Source organism: Melanerpes formicivorus, unplaced genomic scaffold (genome assembly GCF_026170545.1).
Source record: "Melanerpes formicivorus ecotype bairdi unplaced genomic scaffold, bMelFor1.0.p_v2 SCAF_15, whole genome shotgun sequence".
In the NCBI taxonomy this organism is placed as follows: domain Eukaryota; kingdom Metazoa; phylum Chordata; class Aves; order Piciformes; family Picidae; genus Melanerpes; species Melanerpes formicivorus.
The window spans coordinates 10,921,418-10,943,139 of record NW_027142367.1 but is presented as its reverse complement, the minus strand read 5'-3'; the positions used below and the strand labels follow the sequence as shown (position 1 = coordinate 10,943,139).

Below are 21,722 nucleotides of genomic sequence, written 5' to 3'. Positions count from 1 at the left end.
TGATCTAGTTCAAAAACTCTGCAGACATGACACTTCAGGACATTGTTTAATGACCATAGTGGTGTCAGGTCAACAGTTGGACTCGGTGATCTTAGAGGTCTTTTTAAACTGCAACAGTTCTGTGATTCTATATCCCTGCTCAGTGGTTGGGGTTGGACTAGATGACCTGCAAAGGTCCCTTCCAACCCAAACCAGTCTGTGATTCTTCGAAAGTTTTCTGTGCTCTTTGTAGCTCAGTGACTCTTGTGTTACAGTGCTCTGTACTTGAGGAGCTCCCAGTGAAATGTGAGCATAAGTTAATAAGGAGATAAGAAAATCTGCAAAACATTATTTCAACCCAAAAGTGTGATTTTGGAGAACAGATCCCCTTTCTTTGCCAGAGCAGTGCCGCTAGGCTTCTAGAAGAAGCCAACACTTGAAGGGTTTCTTTTGTACATTATTACCTGCAAATGACTCTTGGTTAGGGAAATGGTGAGGGGCAGTGAAGACAGAATATTCAGAAGAATGTCCAAATAGGTTAATTCCAGGTTTATGAACAAGGACGGTGCAGTGACACCCCGCAGAGATTAGCAAACAACTTCTAGCTGACGCTGGTCCTTGCTGTCCTCGGCAGCAGTGTTGGCTGTGGCTTCTTTGAAGATGCTTAGTGCCTACATTCTTGCTAGACGTGGGCTGAAGCACGAGGCTGCTTCTCGTCTCTGTGTGAGCCTTCAAGAGCTCAGAGTTACTAATAAACCCCTCCATCTCTTTGATGATTTAACCACCTGTTTTGACTGGGATTAAATTAAGGAGGTGGGAATTATAAAAATACAGTTGTCTGTATTTCCCTGGAAGCCTCACCCCAGCATTATGTACAAACCTGATTAAACTTATTTAGAGGTTCTATGCAGTCGTGAATTCTACCAGGATGCTTATGGGCAACTTCAGTGCAATTTAGAGAATTCAGAAAATGGAAAAGGCTAAGCCACAAAATAGCTTTACCCCACTTATAAAATCAGAGGCAAGTCAGGAGCCCCGGGAAAGCCAACGAGAATGCTGATTGTACTCACCAGGACGGAGCAGGAATTTGGAGATAGTCCCCAGGTCTCTCTTCGGTGGCAGGCTCCAGAGCTGCAGGTTTATAATCCAATGTGTGGATCACACGGCGCAAATCCAAAGGAAAAGGGACCCGCCAAAATCAAAGCGTCCTTCGAGGCAAACTCGTGTAGCAGCCCTGTCTGAGCACAGCAAGGGAAGCCGCCCTGCCGGCCAGCGCCAGCCAGCAGCCGCCGTGTTAGGGCAGGCAGGGTCCCTGCCGCAGCAGGCAGGTCTGCGGAGCAGCCAGATCCAGTTTCGCCGCGAATCCAGAGCGAGAGGAGAGCGAGTCCAAACCGAGTGCCGAAACTGATTCAAAACTGAGAGCCAAAGCGAGAGCACAGACTGCTGTCTGGTCACTCTGTGTAAGATTTTCCTAGACAATGTGTGCAGTGCCAATATGTACTGGGCGCGAAGAACCCAGCCAGTCGTAGTTCCAAACCGCAGCGCGGGCTTCTCCCTCAGGTGAATACATGTGAGGAGCTTCAGCTCCCGGCGGGAGGAATGGAGCCCTTTACCTGTCCCCCAGGGGGAGGGGAAGGCAATTTCGCGCCTTTGTCTTCCCCCATCAAACCTCCGCTGATGGAGGTGGGGGAAGGGGGGCTTGGAGCACCCCTTACAGCTACTACAGTCTGTTCTGCCACTGCACCAACAGCCTGTCCAAACACGAATAAAGTACCAGAGATCAAAATCATAGAATAGAATCACGGAAGGGACCTCCAAAGGTCATCTAGTCCAACCCCCTCTGCAGTCAGCAGGGGCGTCCTCAACTAGATCAGGCTGCCCAGAGCCTGCTCGAGCCTCACTTTGAACATCTCCAGGTGTGGTAGTTTTAGGGACAGGCCCCCAACCACCTCCCTGGGCAACCTGATCCAGCATTTCACCACCCTCATAGCAGAGAACCTATTCCTAACATCCAATCTAAATCTGCTCTTTTCTAGTTTGAAGCCAAAATGAATTATTTAGCCCAGCAAAATACTTCAGATCAACTAAACACACTTATCTAAACTAGTGACACCTTCCTCGGTTTTGACATATACCCACAGCTGCTTTATCTTCTGCAAGAGGGGAGAACTTGCTGATAATATTGCTCCAAGGTTCAGAGGGATGGATTAGTTTTTAAAGCTGTAAGAAACACATATGGCAGCTTTATTTGGGAATATTCTCTTCCTGAAGATGGGTATTCAAGCTGTCCATTCAGCTTTCCTGGGATTTTTTTGTTGGTGGTCCTTCCCAAAATATTCATAGAGGGCTGGATCAGAGATCCAGATCAGAGATCCAGATCAGAGGGCTGGAGCACCTCTCCTATGGGGACAGACTGAAAGAGTTGGGGCTGTTCAGTCTGGAGAAGAGAAGGCTCCGAGGTGACCTAATTGTGGCCTTCCAGTCTCTGAAGGGGGCCTACAGGAGGTCTAGGGAAGGACTTCTCAGGATCTCAGGTGGTGATAGGACTAGGGGGAATGGAGTGGAGCTGGAGATGGGGAGATTCAGGCTGGATGTGAGGAGGAAGTTCTTTACCATGAGAGTGGTGGGACCCTGGAATGGGTTGTCCAGGGAGGTGGTCGAGGCCCTGTCCCTGGAGGTGTTTAAGCCCAGGCTGGACAAGGCTCTGGCCAGGCTGACCTAGTGTGGGGTGTCCCTGCCCACGGCAGGGGGGTTGGAACTGGATGATCCTTGTGGTCCCTTCCAACCCTGAATGATACTATGATACTATGAATGTTTTGGGTTGAAAGAAACCTCAAAGATCATCTAGTTCCAACCCCTCTGCCATGGGCAGGGATACCCTCCACCAGACCAGGCTGCTCAAGGTTTCATCCAACCTGGCCTTGAACATCACCAGGGAGGGGGCATCCACCACCTCTATAAACTACAGACTCACAGACTGGTAGGGATTGGAAGGGATCTCTGGAGATCATCAAGTCCAATCCACATGCTAAAACAGGGTCACCCACAGCAGGTTTCCAGAATCACAATGTCCAGGTGGGCTTGGAATTTCTCCAGAGAAGGAGACTCCACAACCTCTCTGGACAGCCTGCTTCATGGTTCTGTCATCCTTGAAGGAAGTAAGTTTTTTCTCATGCCTTGTTAGTGTCATTTGAGTGGAATAGATGGCATGCAAGCACCTTCATGTGAAAAAAGGAGCAGTGTTCTGCTTGTTCTTGTCTTTTACCCAGACTGAAGTTGTTTGTGTGAAAGATGAACAAGCAGGAGACTTCAGAATTTCACCTTGGTTGTATTTATTTCAGTTTCATGCAGGGCTGTGCAACAGAACAGCCATCGTAGATCAGGCAGTTGTGTAATGGTGGTGCCTTCAGATTCCTGCAGTATCTTTCCTTTCATGGGAGCAGTTAATAACAACCATTCCTCAGTATCTTAAAATATACTGTGTGTGTTTGCAGATAAATCTGAGCATATCTCCACCCTTCTTCCTGCTTGCAGCTCCTCTGTCCCCCACCAAAAGCAATCCCAAACTGACAGCCCTGCAAAGGAGTTACCACTCTCTCCAGCAATTCACTTGCTTCAGGATTTTTTAATTAAAGTTTTAAATCTTTGTTATTCTTCATCCCCTTTGGCAGGCTGAGTTACAGCCATGTCAGCCTTGCTTGTCAACTCTCCAGAGCCAGCTGAAGGCACGTCAGCCAGCTCAGCTTCGTATGAGCTCATGGAAAGCCTGCAAATTATCACTTTTGTGGTGGAGAGAGATTGTGGCCATTTGTTAAAGTGTTGTCCTGCTCTGCAGTTACCTGGAGTGGCGGAGGAGTGGAGCTTGGTGCTATGTTGAGCAATTCATAAAAGTGTCCTTTCAGTGGACTCTGCTGCTTGGCAGTGTGGTCAATGTGATGGAGTCTAGTAGGAGGCCAGTACCTAACGGATTCCCTCGGGGGTCAGTACTGGGACCTGTGCTATTCAATATATTCCTCAAAGGCCTGGATGAGGGAACACAGGGCACTGTCAGCAAGTTTGCTGAGGACACAAAACTGGGAGAAGTGGCTGACATGCCAGAGGGTTGAGCTGCCATTCAGTGAGACTTAGACAAGCTGGGGAGTTACAGTATCACAGTATAACTAAGGTTGGAAGAGACCTCGAGGATCATCGAGTCCAACCTATCAACACAGACCCCATGACTAGACCATGGCACCAAGTGCCACGTCCAATCCCCTCTTGAACGCTTCCAGGGATGGTGACTCCACCACCTCCCTGGGCAGCACATTCCAATGGTGAACGATTCGCTCGGTGAAGAACTTCCTCCTCACCTCGAGTCTAAACCTCCCCTGGTGCAGCTTGAGACTGTGTCCTCTTGTTCTGGTGCTGGTTGCCTGGGAGAAGAGACCAACCCCCTTCCTGGCTACAATCTCCTTTCAGGTAGTTGTAGAGGGCAATGAGGTCCCCCCTGAGCCTCCTCTTCTCCAGGCTAAACAATCCCAGCTCCCTCAGCCTCTCCTCATAGGGCTGTGTTCAAGGCCTCTCCCCAGCCTTGTTGCCCTTCTCTGGACATGCTCAAGTGTTTCGATGTCCTTCTTAAACTGAGGGGCCCAGAACTGGACACAGTACTCAAGGTGCGGCCTAACCAATGCAGAGTACAGGGGCACAATGACTTCCCTGCTCCTGCTGGCCACACTATTCCTAATGCAGGCCAGAGTTGGGCAGGCAAAAATGGAATGAAATTCAACAAGGGCAGGTGGAGAGTCTTGCACCTGGGAAAGAACAACCCATGGATCAGTATTGGTTGGGGACTGACCTGCTTGAGAGCAGTGAAAGGGAAAAGGACCTGGGGATCCTAGTGGTTGGGAGGTTGACCATGTGCCAGCAACGTGCTCTTGTGGCCAAGTCCAGTGCTGTCCTGGGGTGTATTAGAAGGGCTGTGGTTAGCGATGCCCAGTGACAGAACAAGGGGCAATGGGTGGAAGTTGAGGCATAGAGAGTTCTGTGGAAACATGAGGAAAATCTTTTTCACTGTGAGGGTGACAACACTGGAACAGGCTGCCCAGGGGCGTTGTAGAATCTCCTTCTCTGGAGATATTCAAGACCTGCCTGGACACATTCCAGCGTGATCTGCTCTAGGTGACCCTGCTCTGGCAGGTGGGTTGGACTGGATGATCTTTTGAGGTCCCTCCCAGTCCCTAACACCATCCAACTTTTTCTGTTGAGTTGGAAGCATTTCCCTGAACTGATGTTCTCTCAAGGGTTTCCATCCTAGCATCACCCAATTGCCCACACAAAAACTTGGCCCCTGGTTTTCTTCGGTGGTGAGCTTGAAAGCACCGTGACCAGGCACGTATCCTTCCATTCCCATCTGGCCATGCCCATGACATGTTATTCAGGTGGGTGTGAGAGAGCATTGCTAAGCATGGCTTTTCTGTTGTCTCTTCTTGAAGTCCTGGAGCATGTCCAGAGAAGAGCAACAAGGCTGGTGAGGGGGTTTAGCGGGTATGAGGAGTGGCTGTGGGAAGTGGAGTTGTTTAGCTTGGAGAAGAGGGGAAATCTTATTGCTCTCTACAGCTACCTGGAAGGAGGTTGGAGTGAGGCTGGTGTTGGTCTTCTCATGGTAACCAGCAGTATGACAAGAAGAACTGGGTTTAAGTTGTGCTAGGGGAGGTTTAGTTTGGATATTAGGAAAAATTTGTTTGTTGGAAGAGTGGTGAGGTATTGGAACAGGCTGCCCAGGGAGGTGGTGGGGACACCATCCCTGGAGATGTTCAAGAAGTGTGTAGATGTGGTGCTTCAGGGTACAGTTTAGTGGTCATGGTAGTTGGCTTATTTTTGGACTTGATGATCTTAAAGGTATTTTCCAACCTTGATGATTATGATTCTTCAGTGTTTTCCCACTTAGTAATGTGTGTATTCACATGGCAGAGCTTTCCTACTTCAGCTTTTGTGACTGTTGGACTCTACAAGACCCTGGACCACTGGTTATGTCTGTACTGCACACACAGTTCAAGCCTGAGCCCATGCTGTAGAAAACCCAGCGCCTGGTCCCTCACCATGTATCTCCCTGCAATGAGGATGTGCAACATGCCAGACCCAGTCACTGCTACGTGGCCCATCTGGTGACATTGCATAAACAATGGGGTGCATCAAGCAAAGCGTGTCCAGCAGGGCTAGGGAGGTTCTTCTCCCTCTGCCCTGGTGAGACCTCACCTGGAGTATTGTGTCCAGTTTTGGGCTCCCAGTTCAAGAGAGACAGGGATCTGGAGGAGAGAGTCCAACAGAGAGCCAAACAGAGAGCCATGAGGATGATTAGGGGACTTGTGCATCTCCCTTGTGAAGAGGGACTGAGATCTCTTGGGCTGTTTAGTCTTGAGAAGACTGAGAGGGGATCTGATCAATGTCTATAAATATCTGAGGGGTGGGTGTCAAGAGCAGGGGGCCAGTCTCTTTTCAATGGTGCACAGTAACAACACAAGGAACAATGGATGAAAGCTTGAACATAGAAGGTTTCACCTCAACATGAGGAGAATCTTCTTTACAGTGGGGGTGACAGAGCACTGGAACAGGCTGCCATGGGGGGTTGCAGAGTCTCCTTCTCTGAAGACCTTCAAAACCCACCTGGAAGCATTCCTGTGTGGCCTGCCCTAAGTGATCCTGCTCTTGGCAAGTGGTTGCACTTGATGGTCTCTAGAGTTCCCTTCCAACCTCTAATGTGCTGTGATTCTGCAATTCTGTGTGTCAGACAAGCTGGCCATAGGATCCATATGAAAAGAGAAGCCCTTAATATCAGAGAAACCTGACCTTGGAATCAAGGTTGGGTTGGACAGAGCTCTGAGCAACCCGATCTTGTTGAAGATGTCTCTGCTGACTGCAGCAGGGCTTGGACTATATGACCTTTAAAGATCCCCTCCAACCCAAACCATTCTATGTGATTCTATATGGAGATATTACATAATTCTATATAATTTCCCCAAACAGTTTGGGAAATAGCTGTGCAATTTTAAAGACCCTGCAGGTGTAAAACAATCTCATTAGAAAACAAATTGAGTTAACCGCTTCTCAGAATTGTCCACTTCTTTCCCTTAGCCCTTAGGGAGCTCGGAAGAGCAGTGGTGCCACATCTGCCCCAACACCAGGCCTTCTGTAACAGGAGCTTTGCCCATTGGAATGGGCTGCCTGGGGAGGTGGTGGAGTCACCATCATTGGAGGTGTTCAGGAGGAGACTTGATGGGGTGCTTGGTGCCATGGGTTAGTTGATTAGGTGGTTTTGGATGATAGGTTGGATGCGATGATCTTGAAGGTCTCTTCCAACCTGGTCTGGTCTGGTCTATTCTATGCTATGCTATGCTATGCTATGCTATGCTATGCTATGCTATGCTATGCTATGCTATTCTAGGAGCTGTCATAGTTTTGCATAGTTTACATTTACTACACACCACAACCTTCTATGTCTTTGTCTTCTTCATGTGTCTGCTCTGCTAAATACCAACTATTTGCAACTATAGAAGGGGACAGAGAGAGCCTGTCAGAAAATTGTCAGTACCCCCAAAATCCCCTTTTTTTTTCCTCATTTTGTGAAAAGAAACATTTGCTTTTCAGAGAAAAAATTATTTGCTATTTCATTTGTTGTCAACTGTGTCACAGAATCACATCATGGTGAGAGTTAGAAGGCACCTCTGGAAATATTCTAGTCCAGCCCCACTCCTAAATCAGGGTCACCCACAGCAGGTTGCCCAGGATCACAATGTCCAGCAGGTTTGGAAGCTCTCCAGAGAAGGAGACTTCACAACCTCTCTGGGCAGCCTGTTCTAGTGCCTTGGTACCCTCACAACAAAGAAGTTTCTCCTTTCTGTATTCTAATTTGTGCCCATTCCCTACTGTCCTGTTGCTGGGCTCTCCTGAAAAGAGTCTAGCCCCATCCTTTTGCCCCCCACCCTTTAGCTATTGATCAGCATTCATAAGATCCCCTCTCAGGCTGCTCTTCGTTAGGTTAAACAGCCCCAGGTCTCAGCCTTTCCTCCTCACAGAGGCACTCCAGTCCCCTCAGCATCTTTGTGGCTACCCCTTGGAATTTCTCCAGTAGTTCCTTGTCCAAGGCAGCTTAGGATTTGTGTTTGTAACTGTACACAGCAACTGGGAAGAAGATGAAGGAGCCTCATCCTCTCTGCTTGGCTTCCAGAGCTCTCTGACCCTGTTACCACTTCAGCTCAGGCAGCAGGAGGGAGGGATAAGGAAAAATGCGGGTGGAAATGTTCAGATCACAAACTATTTTTTCCCTGACTACCCAGTCACAGGGCAGTAGGCATTTCAGGACTTGGTCACAGAATCACAGATTGGTAGGTGCTGGAAGGGTCCTCTGGAGGTCATCTAGTCCAAAACCCCAGCTAAAGAAGGGTCACCCACAGCAGGTTGCTCAGGATCACATTGAGGCAGATCTGGACTCTCTCCAGAGACAGAGACTCCACAACCTCTCTGGTCAGCCTGTTCCAGTCCTCTGGCACTCTCACAGCAAAGAAGTTTTTCCTCCTGTTCAGGTGGAACCTGCTTGGCTTATGCCCATTGGAAGGTGGAAGTTTCTGTATTCCAATTTGTGCCTGTTGCCCCTTGTTCTGTCACTGGGCACCACTGAAAAGAGTCTGACCTCATCCTCTTGACACCCACCCTTTAGATATGTACAAGCCTAAATACCTTCTAGCAAGACCCCAAGCATTAAACCCATGGCATTGTACACCTCAGATAATCAGAGCAGATGTTCATCCTGTCCACTGCTGCTTTTATTGCTCTGTGGTTTATGGCATGCCCAAATGAGGTTTTTATTAGAGTATTTAATAGTGTTTGGATTCAAATGTGCTCTGCCTCTGTCCTCTGTTTTCTTTGAATGTCTGTTTCCAGAAAATAATCTTTCCCTGAGACACATGGAAAGGGAGTGATTTGCAAAGCCTCAGCTTCAGTAATTAAGAGCCAAGAGAATCTGACCTAAAAAAAAAAAGGCAACAGCCAAAGATAAGGTCATTGTTACCCATAAATAATCATAGAATGGGTTGGGTTGGGTTGGGAGGGACTTTCAAGATCAGCTAGTTCCAAGCCTCATTTTTACTCCATCATTTGTGTATCTGCTCCAAAATTACTCCATAATTAGAGCAAATTGCCTCATAACAAAAACTAAATCTTTCCCTTGGATAAAAATCGTACTGAGGGAGTTGACACAGGACTGCAGGGGTCAGAGAGCCAGATGAGCTACAGCCAGCTCCAAAATCTCTATGTGAAGTTTTGCAGTGAGTTAACCTGGATCTTCCTTTAGTTTGCCCAAGGAGTCATAGGCTTTTTCTGGATATTACTTGCAGCCTGGGAAGCCAATCATATCCTGGGCTGCATCAAGAGAAGTGTGGCCAGCAGGCCAAGGGAGGTGATCCTCCCCCTCTGCTCAGCTCTGGTGAGACCCCACCTGGAGTACTGCATCCAGTTCTGGAGCCCCTATTACAAGAAAGATCTGGATGTGCTGGAACAAAGTCTCCAAAGAAGGACCATGAGGATGATCAGAAGGCTGGAGCACCTCTCCCATGGAGACAGACTGAGAGCTGGGGCTTCAAGGAGACCTTATTGTTGCCTTCCAGTATCTCAAGAGAGCCTACAGGAAGGCTGGTGAGGGACTTTTTAGGATGTCAGGTAGTGATAGAACTAGGGGGAATGGAGCAAAACGAGAAGTGGGTAGACCCAGATTGGATGTTAGGAAGAAGTTCTTCACCATGAGGGGGGTGAGACACTGCAACAGGTTGCCCAGGGAGGTGGTAGAAGCCCAAACCCTGAAGGCTTTTAAGGCCAGGCTGGATGTGGCTGTGAGTAACCTGATCTAGTGTGAGGAGTCCCTGCCTATGGCAGGGGGGTTGGAACTGGGTGACCCTTGGGGTCCCTTCCAACCCTGACAATTCTGTGATTCCAGTCAAAACAAGTCTATGATTCTACATTTCAGGTGCTTGGGAGGATGAGAGCCTGCAAGAAAACATGAAAGAGATGAGAAACAACACAGCATATCCCTTAAAATGTGGAGCTGATATCACTTCAGCATGGAGCTGAAGCCTGATTCATTGTCCTGTCACAACCAATGCCTAACAGGTTCCTCTCTGCTTCATTTCAGAACCACGACCGCTCATGCATTGCCTGCAGGATCATCTACAGGTCAGATGAGCACCACCCTCCCATCTTGCCCCCCAAGGCAGACCTGACCATCGGGCTGCACGGCGAGTGGGTGAGCCAGCGCTGTGAGGTGCGGCCAGAGGTCCTCTTCCTCACCCGGCACTTCATCTTCCACGACAACAACAACACCTGGGAGGGTCACTACTACCATTACTCTGACCCCATCTGCAAGCACCCCACCTTCACCATCTACGCCAAGGGGCGCTACAGCCGGGGAGTGCACTCAGCCAAAGTGATGGGTGGCACAGAGTTTGTCTTCAAAGGTAGAGTGCTTCACAGCCCTGGGGCAGGGATGGAAGGGGCCATGTAGTTATGGACCAGACCAGGGCTCACTCCTCCTGATTTGACAGCTGAGGTCTTCGTTGTGTCCTTTTCTGGAGTTAGTCATTTGTTGGGAAGCTCACAGGGGTTGTGTGAATGCTCAGCCAAGCTGTAGAGCTGCACCATGTTTTACACCACCAAAGCGATGCTGCATCCAGTTCTGGTGCCCCCATCACAAGAAGGGCACAGAGCTGTTGGAGCGAGTCCAGAGGAGGGCAACAAAGATGATCCAAGGGATGGAACACCTCTGCTATGAGGACAGGCTGTGAGAGCTGGGGTTGTTCAGCCTAGGGAAGAGAAGACTCTGAGGAGACCTTGTAGCTGCCTTATAATACCTGAAAGGAGCCTACAGGAAGGCTGGAGAGGGACTTTTCATAAGTGTGTCTAGCAAAAGGACAAGAAATGGTTTGAAGTTGAGGGAGAGTAGGTTTCAACTGGATCTTAGGAAGAAGTTCTTTAGTATGAGGGTGGTGAGAATCTGGAACAGGCTGCCCAGGGGGATTCCTTCCTGGGGTGGGGTTCAAGGCTTGAATGGATGAGGCCTTGAGCAGCTGAGTCTAGTTGTGAGGCATCCCTGCCCACGACAGGAAGGCTAGAGTGGATTATCTCTAAGGCTTCTTCCAACCTAAGCCATTCTATGATTCTATGAATATTCATTTGAGTCAAGGATCTTTAACAGCATGAGGAAACAATCACATCACTAAGGCTTGGAGTCCAGTGGACAGACTTCAAGCATCTAAGCAAAGTGTCTGAGGTAAGATCTGTATCCTAGAGCTCCTTCAGCAGGGAGACCAAAGCCTTCAGAAGGCATTTCAGGGTGGTATGAATCATTTTCTGATGAAGACAGGTAGAGCAGTGTGGTGGCTTGACCCAGGCTAAACTGCAGCTGCCCATAAAAGCTTCCTTGTCACATCCCTCCTCAGCTGGACAGGGGAGAGAAAATACAACACTCCTGGGTTGAGATAAGGGCAGGGAGATCACTCAGCCACTCAACAATTAACCAACATGGGCTAAGCAGACTCAGCTTAGGGAAATTAGTTTAATTTATTACCAAGCAAATCAGAGAAGGGGAATGAGAAATAAAAACTAAATCTAGAAACACCTTCTCTCCACCCTTCCCTTCTTCCTGGGCTCAACTTCACTCCCAATTCCTCTGCTTCCTCTCCCCAAGTCATACAGGGGGATGGGGAATGGGTATGTGGTCAGTTCATCCCACAGTCTCCACTGCTCTTTCCTCCTCAGCAGGGAAGCCTCCTCACACTCTTCTCCCACAGGAGACAGTCCTCCACAAGCTTCTCCAATGCAAGTCCTTCCCACAGGCTGCAGTTCTTCATGAACTGCTCTAGCCAGGGTGCTTTCTGTGGAGTCACAAGTCCTGCTGGCAAACCTGCTCAAGCATGGACTCCTCTCTCCACAGGGCCACAGGTCCTGTCAGCATGGGCTTCCCATGAGGTCACAACATCCTTCAGGCATCCACCTACTCCAGGGTAGGGGATCCTCCATAGGCTGCAGGTGGATAGAATCTGCTCCAACATCAACCATCATGGGCTGCAGGTGGACAGCCTGCCTCACCATGGTTTTCAGCACAGGCTGCAGGGAAATGTCTGCTCTGGCACCTAGAACACCTTTTCCCCATCCTTCATCACTGACCTGGTGTCTGCAGAGTTGTTTCTCTCACATAGGTCACATAGGAAGACGACACAGTTGTGGTGCTTTCCAGATTTTCCAATTGGAACTAATGATTTCATTAGCTTTGTGGGGGAACAGATGTTTAAAATGATGACAAATGCTTTATAAACAGCCCTGCTTATGGGTGGATACAGATGGCAATAAAACATGAGCTGAGTTTTATTGCTTCCTCTTTTATCTGTCCTCTCACATAACCAATCAGGGTTTATCTGTAAAGAATTGTCTGGGATTGATGAAGAGAGGAGGGGAAACGAGGAGAGGGGACTCTGGGGAGACCTAGTAGCTGGAAAGGGACCGTTTAGAAAGGCCTGCAGTGATAAGACAAAGGGCAATGGTTTGAAATTAGAGAAGAGTAGATTTAAATTGGACATTAGGAGCAAGTTCATTTACCATGAGGATGGTGGAACACTGGAACATGTTGCCCAGAGAGGTAATTGAGGCCAAATCCCTGGAGGTATTCAAGGTCAGGCTCAACAAGTCTCTGGGCTGTTCTCTAGCGGAGAATGTCCCGGCTCACTGCAGGGAGGTTGGACTAGATGGGTTGGAAGGGACCTCCAAAGGTCAATCCATTCTATCATAGAATCATAGAATCAACAAGGTTGGAAAAGACCTCAAAGATCATCAAGTCCAACCTGTCACCCAAGACCTCATGCCTAGTAGACCATGGCACCAAGTACCACATCCAATCCCCTCTTGAACACCTGATTCTGTGAAAAGCTCTGGTTAATCTCTGGCTGAGATATGTGGCCATCAGGTTTTCTTCAGAGCAGTTGTGTGTGTTGTGTGCGAGAAGCAGTTACGTCAGAGATGCAACACAATGCAAACCGATTTGCTGCTCACACCTGTGATGTGAAAACCTGTTTTAAAAATGGCCAATCCTGATTGGACAGGGTGTGTGCCAATACATGTGTTGTCTTTGCTTTTTGGTATATAGAATCAGAGAACCATTTTGGTTGGAAAAGGCCTTTAAGAGCATCAACCGTTCTCTTAACTTACTAATTCTGGTGCCAAACTATGTCCCTCAACACCACATCTCTGCATCTGTCAAACTCCTCCAGGGATGGGGATTCAACCACCTCACCATGGAAAGCCTGTTCCAGCATTTGAAAGCCCTTTCAGTGAATAAGTCTCTTGTTATACCCAACCTAAACCTTCCCTGGTGAAACTTGAGACCATTTCCTCTTGTCTTATATGACTTGTTGCTTGGGAGAAGAGACCAAGCCCCACCTTGCTACAGCCACCTTTCAGGGAGTTGTAGAGAGTGAGAAGGTCTGCCCTGAGCCTCCATTGCTCCAGACTAAACCACCCCAATTCTCTCAGCTGCTCCTCCTCAGAACTGTCCCCCAGGCCAGCTGTTTCTGTCTCTCTGCTGACACCTCCTCTCTTCTTCTCTCACAGTAAACCACATGAAGGTCACCCCCATGGATATCTCCACCGCCTCGCTGCTCAACGTCTTCAACGGGAACGAGTGTGGGGCGCAGGGCTCATGGCAGGTGGGGGTTCAGCAGGATGTCACCCACACCAATGGCTGCATGGCGCTGGGCATCCGCCTGCCGCACACCGAGTATGAGATCTTCAAGATGGAGCAGGACGCCCGCGGCCGGTACCTGCTCTACAACGGCCAGAGACCCAGCGACGGCTCCAGCCCCGACCGGCCTGAGAAGAGAGCCACCTCCTACCAGATGCCTTTGATTCAATGTGCTTCATCAGTACCCAGACCTGAAGAGTCACCAGAGGAGAATAAAATCAGGCTGTACAGCAGCAGGGCGCCAGAAGAACAGCCCAGCAGCCCGGCCCTTGCTCTGTTGCTGTTGGTTTGTACTGTGTCATATTGGGACATTCTCAGATAGAAATGAGCGTGCACACAAAACATCACAAACCCAAACCCACCTTATTTTTTCATGACTACAAAGCCAAGGATTCCACCAGACTGGGGGTTGTTTTTCTTCTCCGAGAAAGGGACATTTATTTTCTTGATGCACTTGAATGCCTGAGAACTGTTGTTCTGTTCCTTACTTCCCCCCACCTCCCTCTCCTCCTCGAATCACGAACGGCACTCGTTTGATGTGTGTGCTTTGAACTTCATCCAGTCTGATCCCTGGCCTGACATGACTGCACAAAAGTAATTGCACTTTAGGACTGCAGAGATTTTTTTATTTTTGGGTGGGGAGAGGGAGGGAGTCCCCTTTTATGGTTATGTGATAACTGCTGGGGTGAATGTTACGATCCTGCTTCCATCTCTTACCACTGTGGTACTCTTCTCCCTTGTGCCCCTGTTCCTCATCTGAATTTAGCTCTGGGGAAGGGCTCAGTGTCATGCCTGCGCCAGGAGAGCGGCTTCTCCCTCTGACTTCACAGCCCTGATGCGTAGAGAAGGAGGAAACCCACAAGGATTTGTCTTGGCATAATCTCAACAAGAAGAAACAGCACATCAACGGCCCCTCTGTTCAGATAGCGCTGAAGGGGCTGATCCTGCTAATTAAAAAAAGTACTCCCAGTAATTGGAGCTCTTTTTACAATCATTAAGTTGTAAAAATAACCGATGGTGGCAGCTCTTCTCATTCCCTTTCCAGAGCTTTGAGGCTTTCCTTTGTATCCAGGGAGCAGTTACAACCAAGCCCCCTCCAAGCCAGGCGGAAGCAGCGTTTTTCTGCCTGGCGTGTGCAGTGCAGGTGAGCTGCTGATACAAGGCTGCAGGAACACCGCCTGCTTCCACGTTCCTGCGACCTTCCACGCTCCCCACGTGGTGTTTGTGCCTTGGATTTTGTGTCAGCCAGGTGGGCAAAGTAGATAAGTTGGGTCTAATGTGTTCTGCAACCCTGCTGAGCAGTGTGTTCTTAGGGATGTGATCTCATGTAGGAACAAAGAAAGGGTTTCAGAAGCAACCACACCACAGCCCCTAGTAGAGCAAGTAAGGAGCTGGAAACAGCCCCTCATCCACCTGATGGAGGAAGACCAGTCTAGTCTTACCAGAGGGAGGAGCAAGACTTGCACAGATGGTGCCACATCCTCCCTTTACTGCTTGCTGTACTCTCCCAACACACTGGTTTCAAGGAGCATAAATTGGCTTGGGTTTGGGGTGACACCACTGAGAAAGGGGACAGGCACAACCTTCAGAGAGCATTCTTCAGGATCCTATCCTGGAAACCCTCATGACAAAGGTCCTTGTGTGCCCTGAGGCAAATGGGAGCAGTGGGAGATGCTTAAGGCCACTGTGGAGGTACAAGCTCAGAGATCAACAATAGTCCCCTGTTTTAAAGGGAATGAGCTGAGGGCATGGCTTAGCCTTGAGACATTTGGGCTGTGTCTTTTACTGATACTCATGTTTTGGGTTACAGGAGGAGCAGGGACCTGTGTGAGATACATCAAGTGTAAGGTCATAGCATTTCTTCATCAGTATCAACAGCTTCTAGTGGCCCAGTCCAGTACTATGTGAGAAAAAACTTTAATGGGTTATTTTCAGCATTGTAGGGAAAATATGTCTAGAATGAAAGTGTTCCAGCTCCCCACTCTGTGCTGTCTGCTATAGCAAAGGCTTCTTTGAAAATTTCAGTGTGGACCTTGCTAGCAAAACCACAGCAAAAACCCACTTCAGCAGCAAGTGTCTATGCCCAGCTCCCTACCTCCTCAAAATCCATGCCTTCTGCACACTTTCCAAGCTGTTATCAGCCTTGGATGTGAATTTTCTCAGAGCTGGAACAATATTCATGCACCTGGGTTTTGAGACAGCAGGAGGAAGGGGAGAAGGAACAGTTGTAAACTCAAAGACAGGTCAGATCACATTTCTCTCCTCATGACAGATGAAAAGTCACAGAAAACACATTAAGAGTCAGGAGTGGCGCTCATGATGGCTCAGTAATGACCTGAGAAAGTGTTCCTCCAGAACCTGATACCAGGTTCTCCTTCAGCCTGCTGCAAGGAGCTGAAAGCCAAGTCACCAGGATGAATCAAGCCCTGTGAACAGCTGCTCTGAGCAGCAGCTCCTGATGGTTTATCTGCACCATGCAAGCAAACCTATGTGAAAAGTCAGTTCTGGATCAGGCATCAGGAGCACAGTTTTAACAAGGGAGTCAAGAAGATGACATGATGCCACTGAAAGGCATCTAGGAACTAGGATGGAGTTTGGATTTCCCCAGCTGGACTTGAGTTTTATATTCAGCATTTTTCCAATTGAGTTCCTGAGCTATTGCAGTCAAACAAGTCCCTGAAATACCACCGTGGTTTCTGACTTCTGTTTGAGATCTCACAGCAGGAAAGAACTCATCCTAGTTTTTTATTTGTGAGACTGATGTTCCTTAGATCACACCAGACAAGCTTCTTCCACCAGCATCAGTCACTCCCACATGAGGTGGTCCTGTCTCTGGAAAGATATCAATAGCCAAGAGTTGTTGGACCCTTTTCCTTCCCTATGCAAGTGCCAGACACCTGAAACCCACACATGGTAGTGATGCAGGAACTGAATCAGAGAGCAAAGCAGCTGCTCCACAGCTTTGGAGACATCAGGTCAATGAGCTACAGGTTACTTGTGGTTTGTGGCCCCTCCCTTAAGTTGCCCAACATCAGAAATGTGACAGCAGTTTCAAGAGAAAGATCTGTCAAGTTCTCACCTCTAAAAAGTGTATTTATGTCTCAACTCCTTTGAACCACAGACACAAAGGCCTAGTTTCTAAAAGGCTTGGAGTGAAAAATGCACACAGTGGCCAAGAGATGCATTTTGTTTTTCCCTTATCACCTTGAGATAGTTAAAGGAGGAGTATTTATAAAAGGCCTCTCAGAATGCCTTACAAATCTGACTGGGGACACCTCTAGTTTCTTTGTAGTGCTGACCACAAGTGGTATTGTATGATCTGGGTTCTCAGCAGGTGCTACACCAACTTCCCTCTGTGTGCCTACATACTGTTATTTCATTTTTCTATTAGCCAGTACAAATCAAGTTGGACAAAGATGGAAGTCAGTCTCTGGAGTGTTTCATTTATTTTCCAAGCTTGTCCTAGGTTTAGAGGCACAGGACTAGGAGCTGAGCTGCCTTCACCTTTCGGTGGAACCATGCACTAAATCAGCTGCAGCACAGCACTCCTCATTTGTCACCCAACAGAGTCCACACAGTTTGTTTCTTCAACCTGACAGCCCTGGTTGCTGAAGAAGTTCAGCTGCAAGTGGTTTAGCAGTGGAAGACCTAGAAACTGAGTGGTTTGTCCCAGAGTGAAATGCAGAAGCCTTTCAAAAAATGAAGCTATGAATATTGGTGTCTTCAGGAACTGCCAGCATTGCCAGGACAGGGGAAAGGTTTTCCCTCAGTAACATCCTTCTCAAGGAGGCACCCGGCAGAAGAAATGGAAACCTGAAGAAGTTCACAGAATCACACAGCAGTAAGGGTTGGAAGGGACCTCTGGAGATCATCTAGTCTGCCCCCCTTGCCAAAGCAGAGTCACACACAGCAGGCTGCCCAGGATCACAAAGTCCAGGTGGGTTGGGAGTCTCTCTAGAGAAGGAGACTCCACAACCTTTGCCCAGGGAGGTGGTTGAGTCACTGTCCCTGGAGGCGTTCAAGAGGAGCCTGGACGTAGCACTTGGTGCCATGGTCTAGTCATGGGGTCTGTGTTGATAGGTTGGACTCGATGATCCTCGAGGTCCTTTCCAACCTAAGTTATACTGTGATACCTCTCTGGGCAGCCTGCTCCAGTGCTCTGGCACCCTCAAAGGACAGAAGTTTTTTCCCCTACGTTCAGGTGGAACTTCTCCTTGTGTTTAGGTGGAAGTTCTTGAGCAAATTGTTTTCACAGGTTCTATTTAAGAAGTAGGATAAAAGGGATCAGAAAAAGGAACTCAAACCAAGTGCTCTTGCCGTGTCTCTGTCCCATCCACACACTGTGCCTGCTGCCCTGGGGTAGAATGTCATTTCTATGACCAGGAGTCCGTATTTTAGATATAAATGTCCGTCTTGCTTGAGTTGGAGTGTGCTTGCTTAAAGAGTGCAGGATTTAAAAAGAAAACAAATCTGGTTTATTTTTGTAAACTTAGAGGAAGAGATTTTTTCCTTTTTTGTTTTTTTTTGTTTTGTTTTTTCTTCTCAGCTCTGTTCCAGATTAAACTGCCAGGGAAGTTTAAGCACTTGTTAAACTATTGATTGAAATAAAGGAAAGGAAAACAAACAAACAAAAAACTTAACTAAAAAAAAAAACCAAAACAGGTGGGTGGTTTTTTTTGCTGTTTCGTGGACTTCTTGCCTGTAAAGAATGATCACTGTCTCAGAAAGCAATATCCCAAAACCCCTCTGTTGAGGAACTTCATCTTCATCGATGATCTGCATGAGGGGGTCGAGTCAGTCATCAGCAAGTTTGCAGATGACACCAAGTTAGGGGCAGATGTTAGTCATTTAGAGGGTAGAAAGGCTCTGCAGAGGGACCTCGACCGACTGGACAGATGGGCAGAGTCCAATGGGATGGCATTCAACAAGTCCAAGTGCCGAGTGCTGCACTTTGGCTACGGCAATCCCATGCAGAGCTACAGGCTGGGGTCAGAGTGGCTGGAGAGCTCCCAAACAGAGAGGGACCTGGGGGTGCTGATCGACAGCCACCTGAATATGAGCCAGCAGTGTGCCCAGGTGGCCAGGAGGGCCAATGGCATCCTGGCCTGCATTAGGAATAGTGTGGCCAGCAGGAGCAGGGAAGTCATTGTGCCCCTGTACTCTGCACTGGTTAGGCCACACCTTGAGTACTGTGTCCAGTTCTGGGCCCCTCAGTTTAAGAAGGACATCGAAACACTTGAAGGTGTCCAGAGAAGGGCAACAAGGCTGGGGAGAGGCCTTGAACACAAGCCCTATGAGGAGAGGCTGAGGGAGCTGGGATTGTTTAGCCTGGAGAAGAGGAGGCTCAGGGGAGACCTCATTGCCCTCTACAACTACCTGAAAGGTGGTTGTAGCCAGGAAGGGGTTGGCCTCTTCTCCCAGGCAACCAGCACCAGAACAAGGGGACACAGTCTCAAGCTGCGCCAGGGGAGGTTTAGACTCGAGGTGAGGAGGAAGTTCTTCACCAAGCGAGTCATTCGTCATTGGAATGTGCTGCCCAGGGAGGTGGTGGAGTCACCGTCCCTGGAGGCATTCAAGAGGAGATTGGACGTGGCACTTGGTGCCATGGTCTAGTCATGGGGTCTGTGTTGATAGGTTGGACTCGATGATCCTCGAGGTCCTTTCCAACCTAAGTTATACTGTGATACTGTAACTTGTGAACTACAAAACCCCTCATTGCTTACAGAACCACAGAATTAACCAGGTTGGAAAATGCCTTTGTGATCATCAAGTCCAACCTATCTATCTAACCTAAACTTCCCCTGGCATATCTTGAGACTGTGTCCTCTTGTTCTGGTGCTGGTTGCCTGGGGGAAGAGACCAACCCCCTCCTGGCTACAACCTCCCTTCAGGCAGCTGTAGACAGCAATAAGGTCTCCCCTGAGCCTCCTCCAGGTTAAGCAACCCCAGCTCCCTCAGCCTCTCCTCATAGAGCTTGTGCTCCAGACTCCTCACCAGCCTTGTTGTCCTTCTCTGGACATGTTTGAGCATCTCAACATCTTTCTTAAATTGAGGGACCCAGAACTGGACACTCCAGAAAACTGGGTGGTATTTGGTGCCTGGGGTAGTTTTTTGGTTGGTTGTTTTTTTAGTTGGTTTGGTTTGGTTGGTTGGGGTTTGGGTTTTTTTTTGTTTGGTTGGGTTTTGGTTGTTGTTTTTTTTTTTTTCTTGAGATTCAGGCTGGATGTGAGGAGGTTCTTCCCCATGAGAGTGGTGAAGCCCTGGAATGGGTTGTCCAGGGAGGTGGTTGAGGCCCCGTCCCTGGAGGTGTTTAAGCCCAGGCTGGATGAGGCTCTGGCCAGCCTGATCTAGTGTGGGGTGTCCCTGCCCATGGCAGGGGGGTTGGAACTAGATGATCCTTCTGGTCCCTTCCAACCCTGACTGAGACTATGATACCTCAGTGGGAACAGCTCTGATAGACAGAGCTGGGCTAATTTGGATTTCACAGCACATCTTCAGGTTGTCTGAATAAAATAGGGGCCAAAAGTGCCCAGGGAGTAATGATGGTGTTGGCTTGCAAAGACAGCACAGCAGAGCAGCTGTGTTGGGACAAAGGGTGTGGTTCAACACAAACCCGGGGGGGGGGGGGGGGGGGGGGCTTTATACACCAGATAGAAGCAATCCAACCAGCATTACTATTCTGCTCTTCCATCTCACCTGCTTTAAGGGCCACCACCTGGGTGAGGGAGCAAGGAGAGATTAGAAAGGACCCTTCAAAAGGCAGAAAACCTGAAATGTAGAAGGGAAGCAAGACACAGCGTATGAAAAGCTCAGTGCTGTGAGGTTTCACTCCTGCCTCACTTATGCACAGAAAAACAGGTGAGATGCAGTCAGACTTCCACCATCACCCCCCAAAGCTTTGGAGATGGCCAGTTTCTGAGTTCTCAGCAGTGACTCAGCAGATCCCTGTAAGATGAGCTGGGTTTTCAGGAAGCACACCCTAAATTACAAGCTACTCCAAGTGCAGTAGCCACAGGCTGTGAAGACGTGGCCTCCCGTCCACACAAAGCACTGGGCAGGGATGAATCCAGGCATAAATAGATTCTACATGGCATAATTTACTCACTCCTGACAGAACAGGGAAGGTTGGGCTATAAAAACCAGCACCACTCATTCTGGATTTTATTGTTTTGTTGGCTTTCCCTCTTACTACAGGTATTTGCCAAGATTATCTTTCTCTTCCCTTCTAGCCTCCTCCCCTGCTGCAGTTACTGCTGATTTTCTTCTTTGCTCTTTGCTGCCAGCAATAAAAAAAAATAAGATTAAGAAATAAAATTTCCACCTCACTGCTGAATCACAGTATGTCAGGGGTTGGAAGGGACCTCCAGAAATCAACTAGTCCAATCCCCCTGCCAAAAGAGGATCACGTAGGAAAGGCCACACAGGAACACGTCCAGGTGGGTTTTGAAAGTCTTCCAAGAAGGAGACTCCACAACCTCTCTAGGCAGCCTGTTCCAGGGCTACATCACCCTCACCATAAAGAGCTGTCTTCTCATATTGAGGTGGAATCTCCTGTGTTCCAGCTTGTACCTGTTGTTCCTTGTTCCATCACTGGGCACCACCAAAAAGAGCCTGGCACCTTCATACTGACAGCCACCCCTCAGACTTTCATAGACCTTAATAAGATGCCCTCTCAGCCTTCTCTTTTCCAGCCTAAACAGCCCCAGGTGTCTCAGTTTTTCTTCACAGGAGAGATGTTCAAGTCCCACAATCATCCTTGTAGCTCTCTACAGAACTCTCTCCAGCAGATCCCTGTCTCTTGCATTGGGGAGCCCAAAAATGGGCACAGTATACCAGGTGTGGTCTCACTAGGGCTGAGTAGAGGGGGAGGAGAACCAGGTGTGAGGGATACAGCTGCAAGGGATCAAACCATGTGTAGTCTCAACAACTAAAGAAGCAGCACTCCTGGACTGGCATCAAACACCTTCTCCCCATCTCTTCTTTGCCA

The 21,722-nt window shown here is 48.6% G+C and overlaps 1 protein-coding gene across 1 annotated transcript in view; it reads left to right on the top strand.

Annotated features, from left to right (window-relative positions):
- Positions 1-18,399, top strand: part of APCDD1 (APC down-regulated 1) — a 39,010-nt gene extending 20,611 nt beyond the window's left edge. Inside the window, exons 4-5 of the mRNA XM_068147617.1 lie at positions 10,139-10,460; positions 13,606-18,399. Coding sequence (XP_068003718.1) covers positions 10,139-10,460; positions 13,606-14,057 — 774 coding nt within the window. The 3' untranslated portion in view covers positions 14,058-18,399. The remainder of the gene's footprint in view (positions 1-10,138; positions 10,461-13,605) is intronic.
- Positions 18,400-21,722: the final 3,323 nt, after the last annotated feature.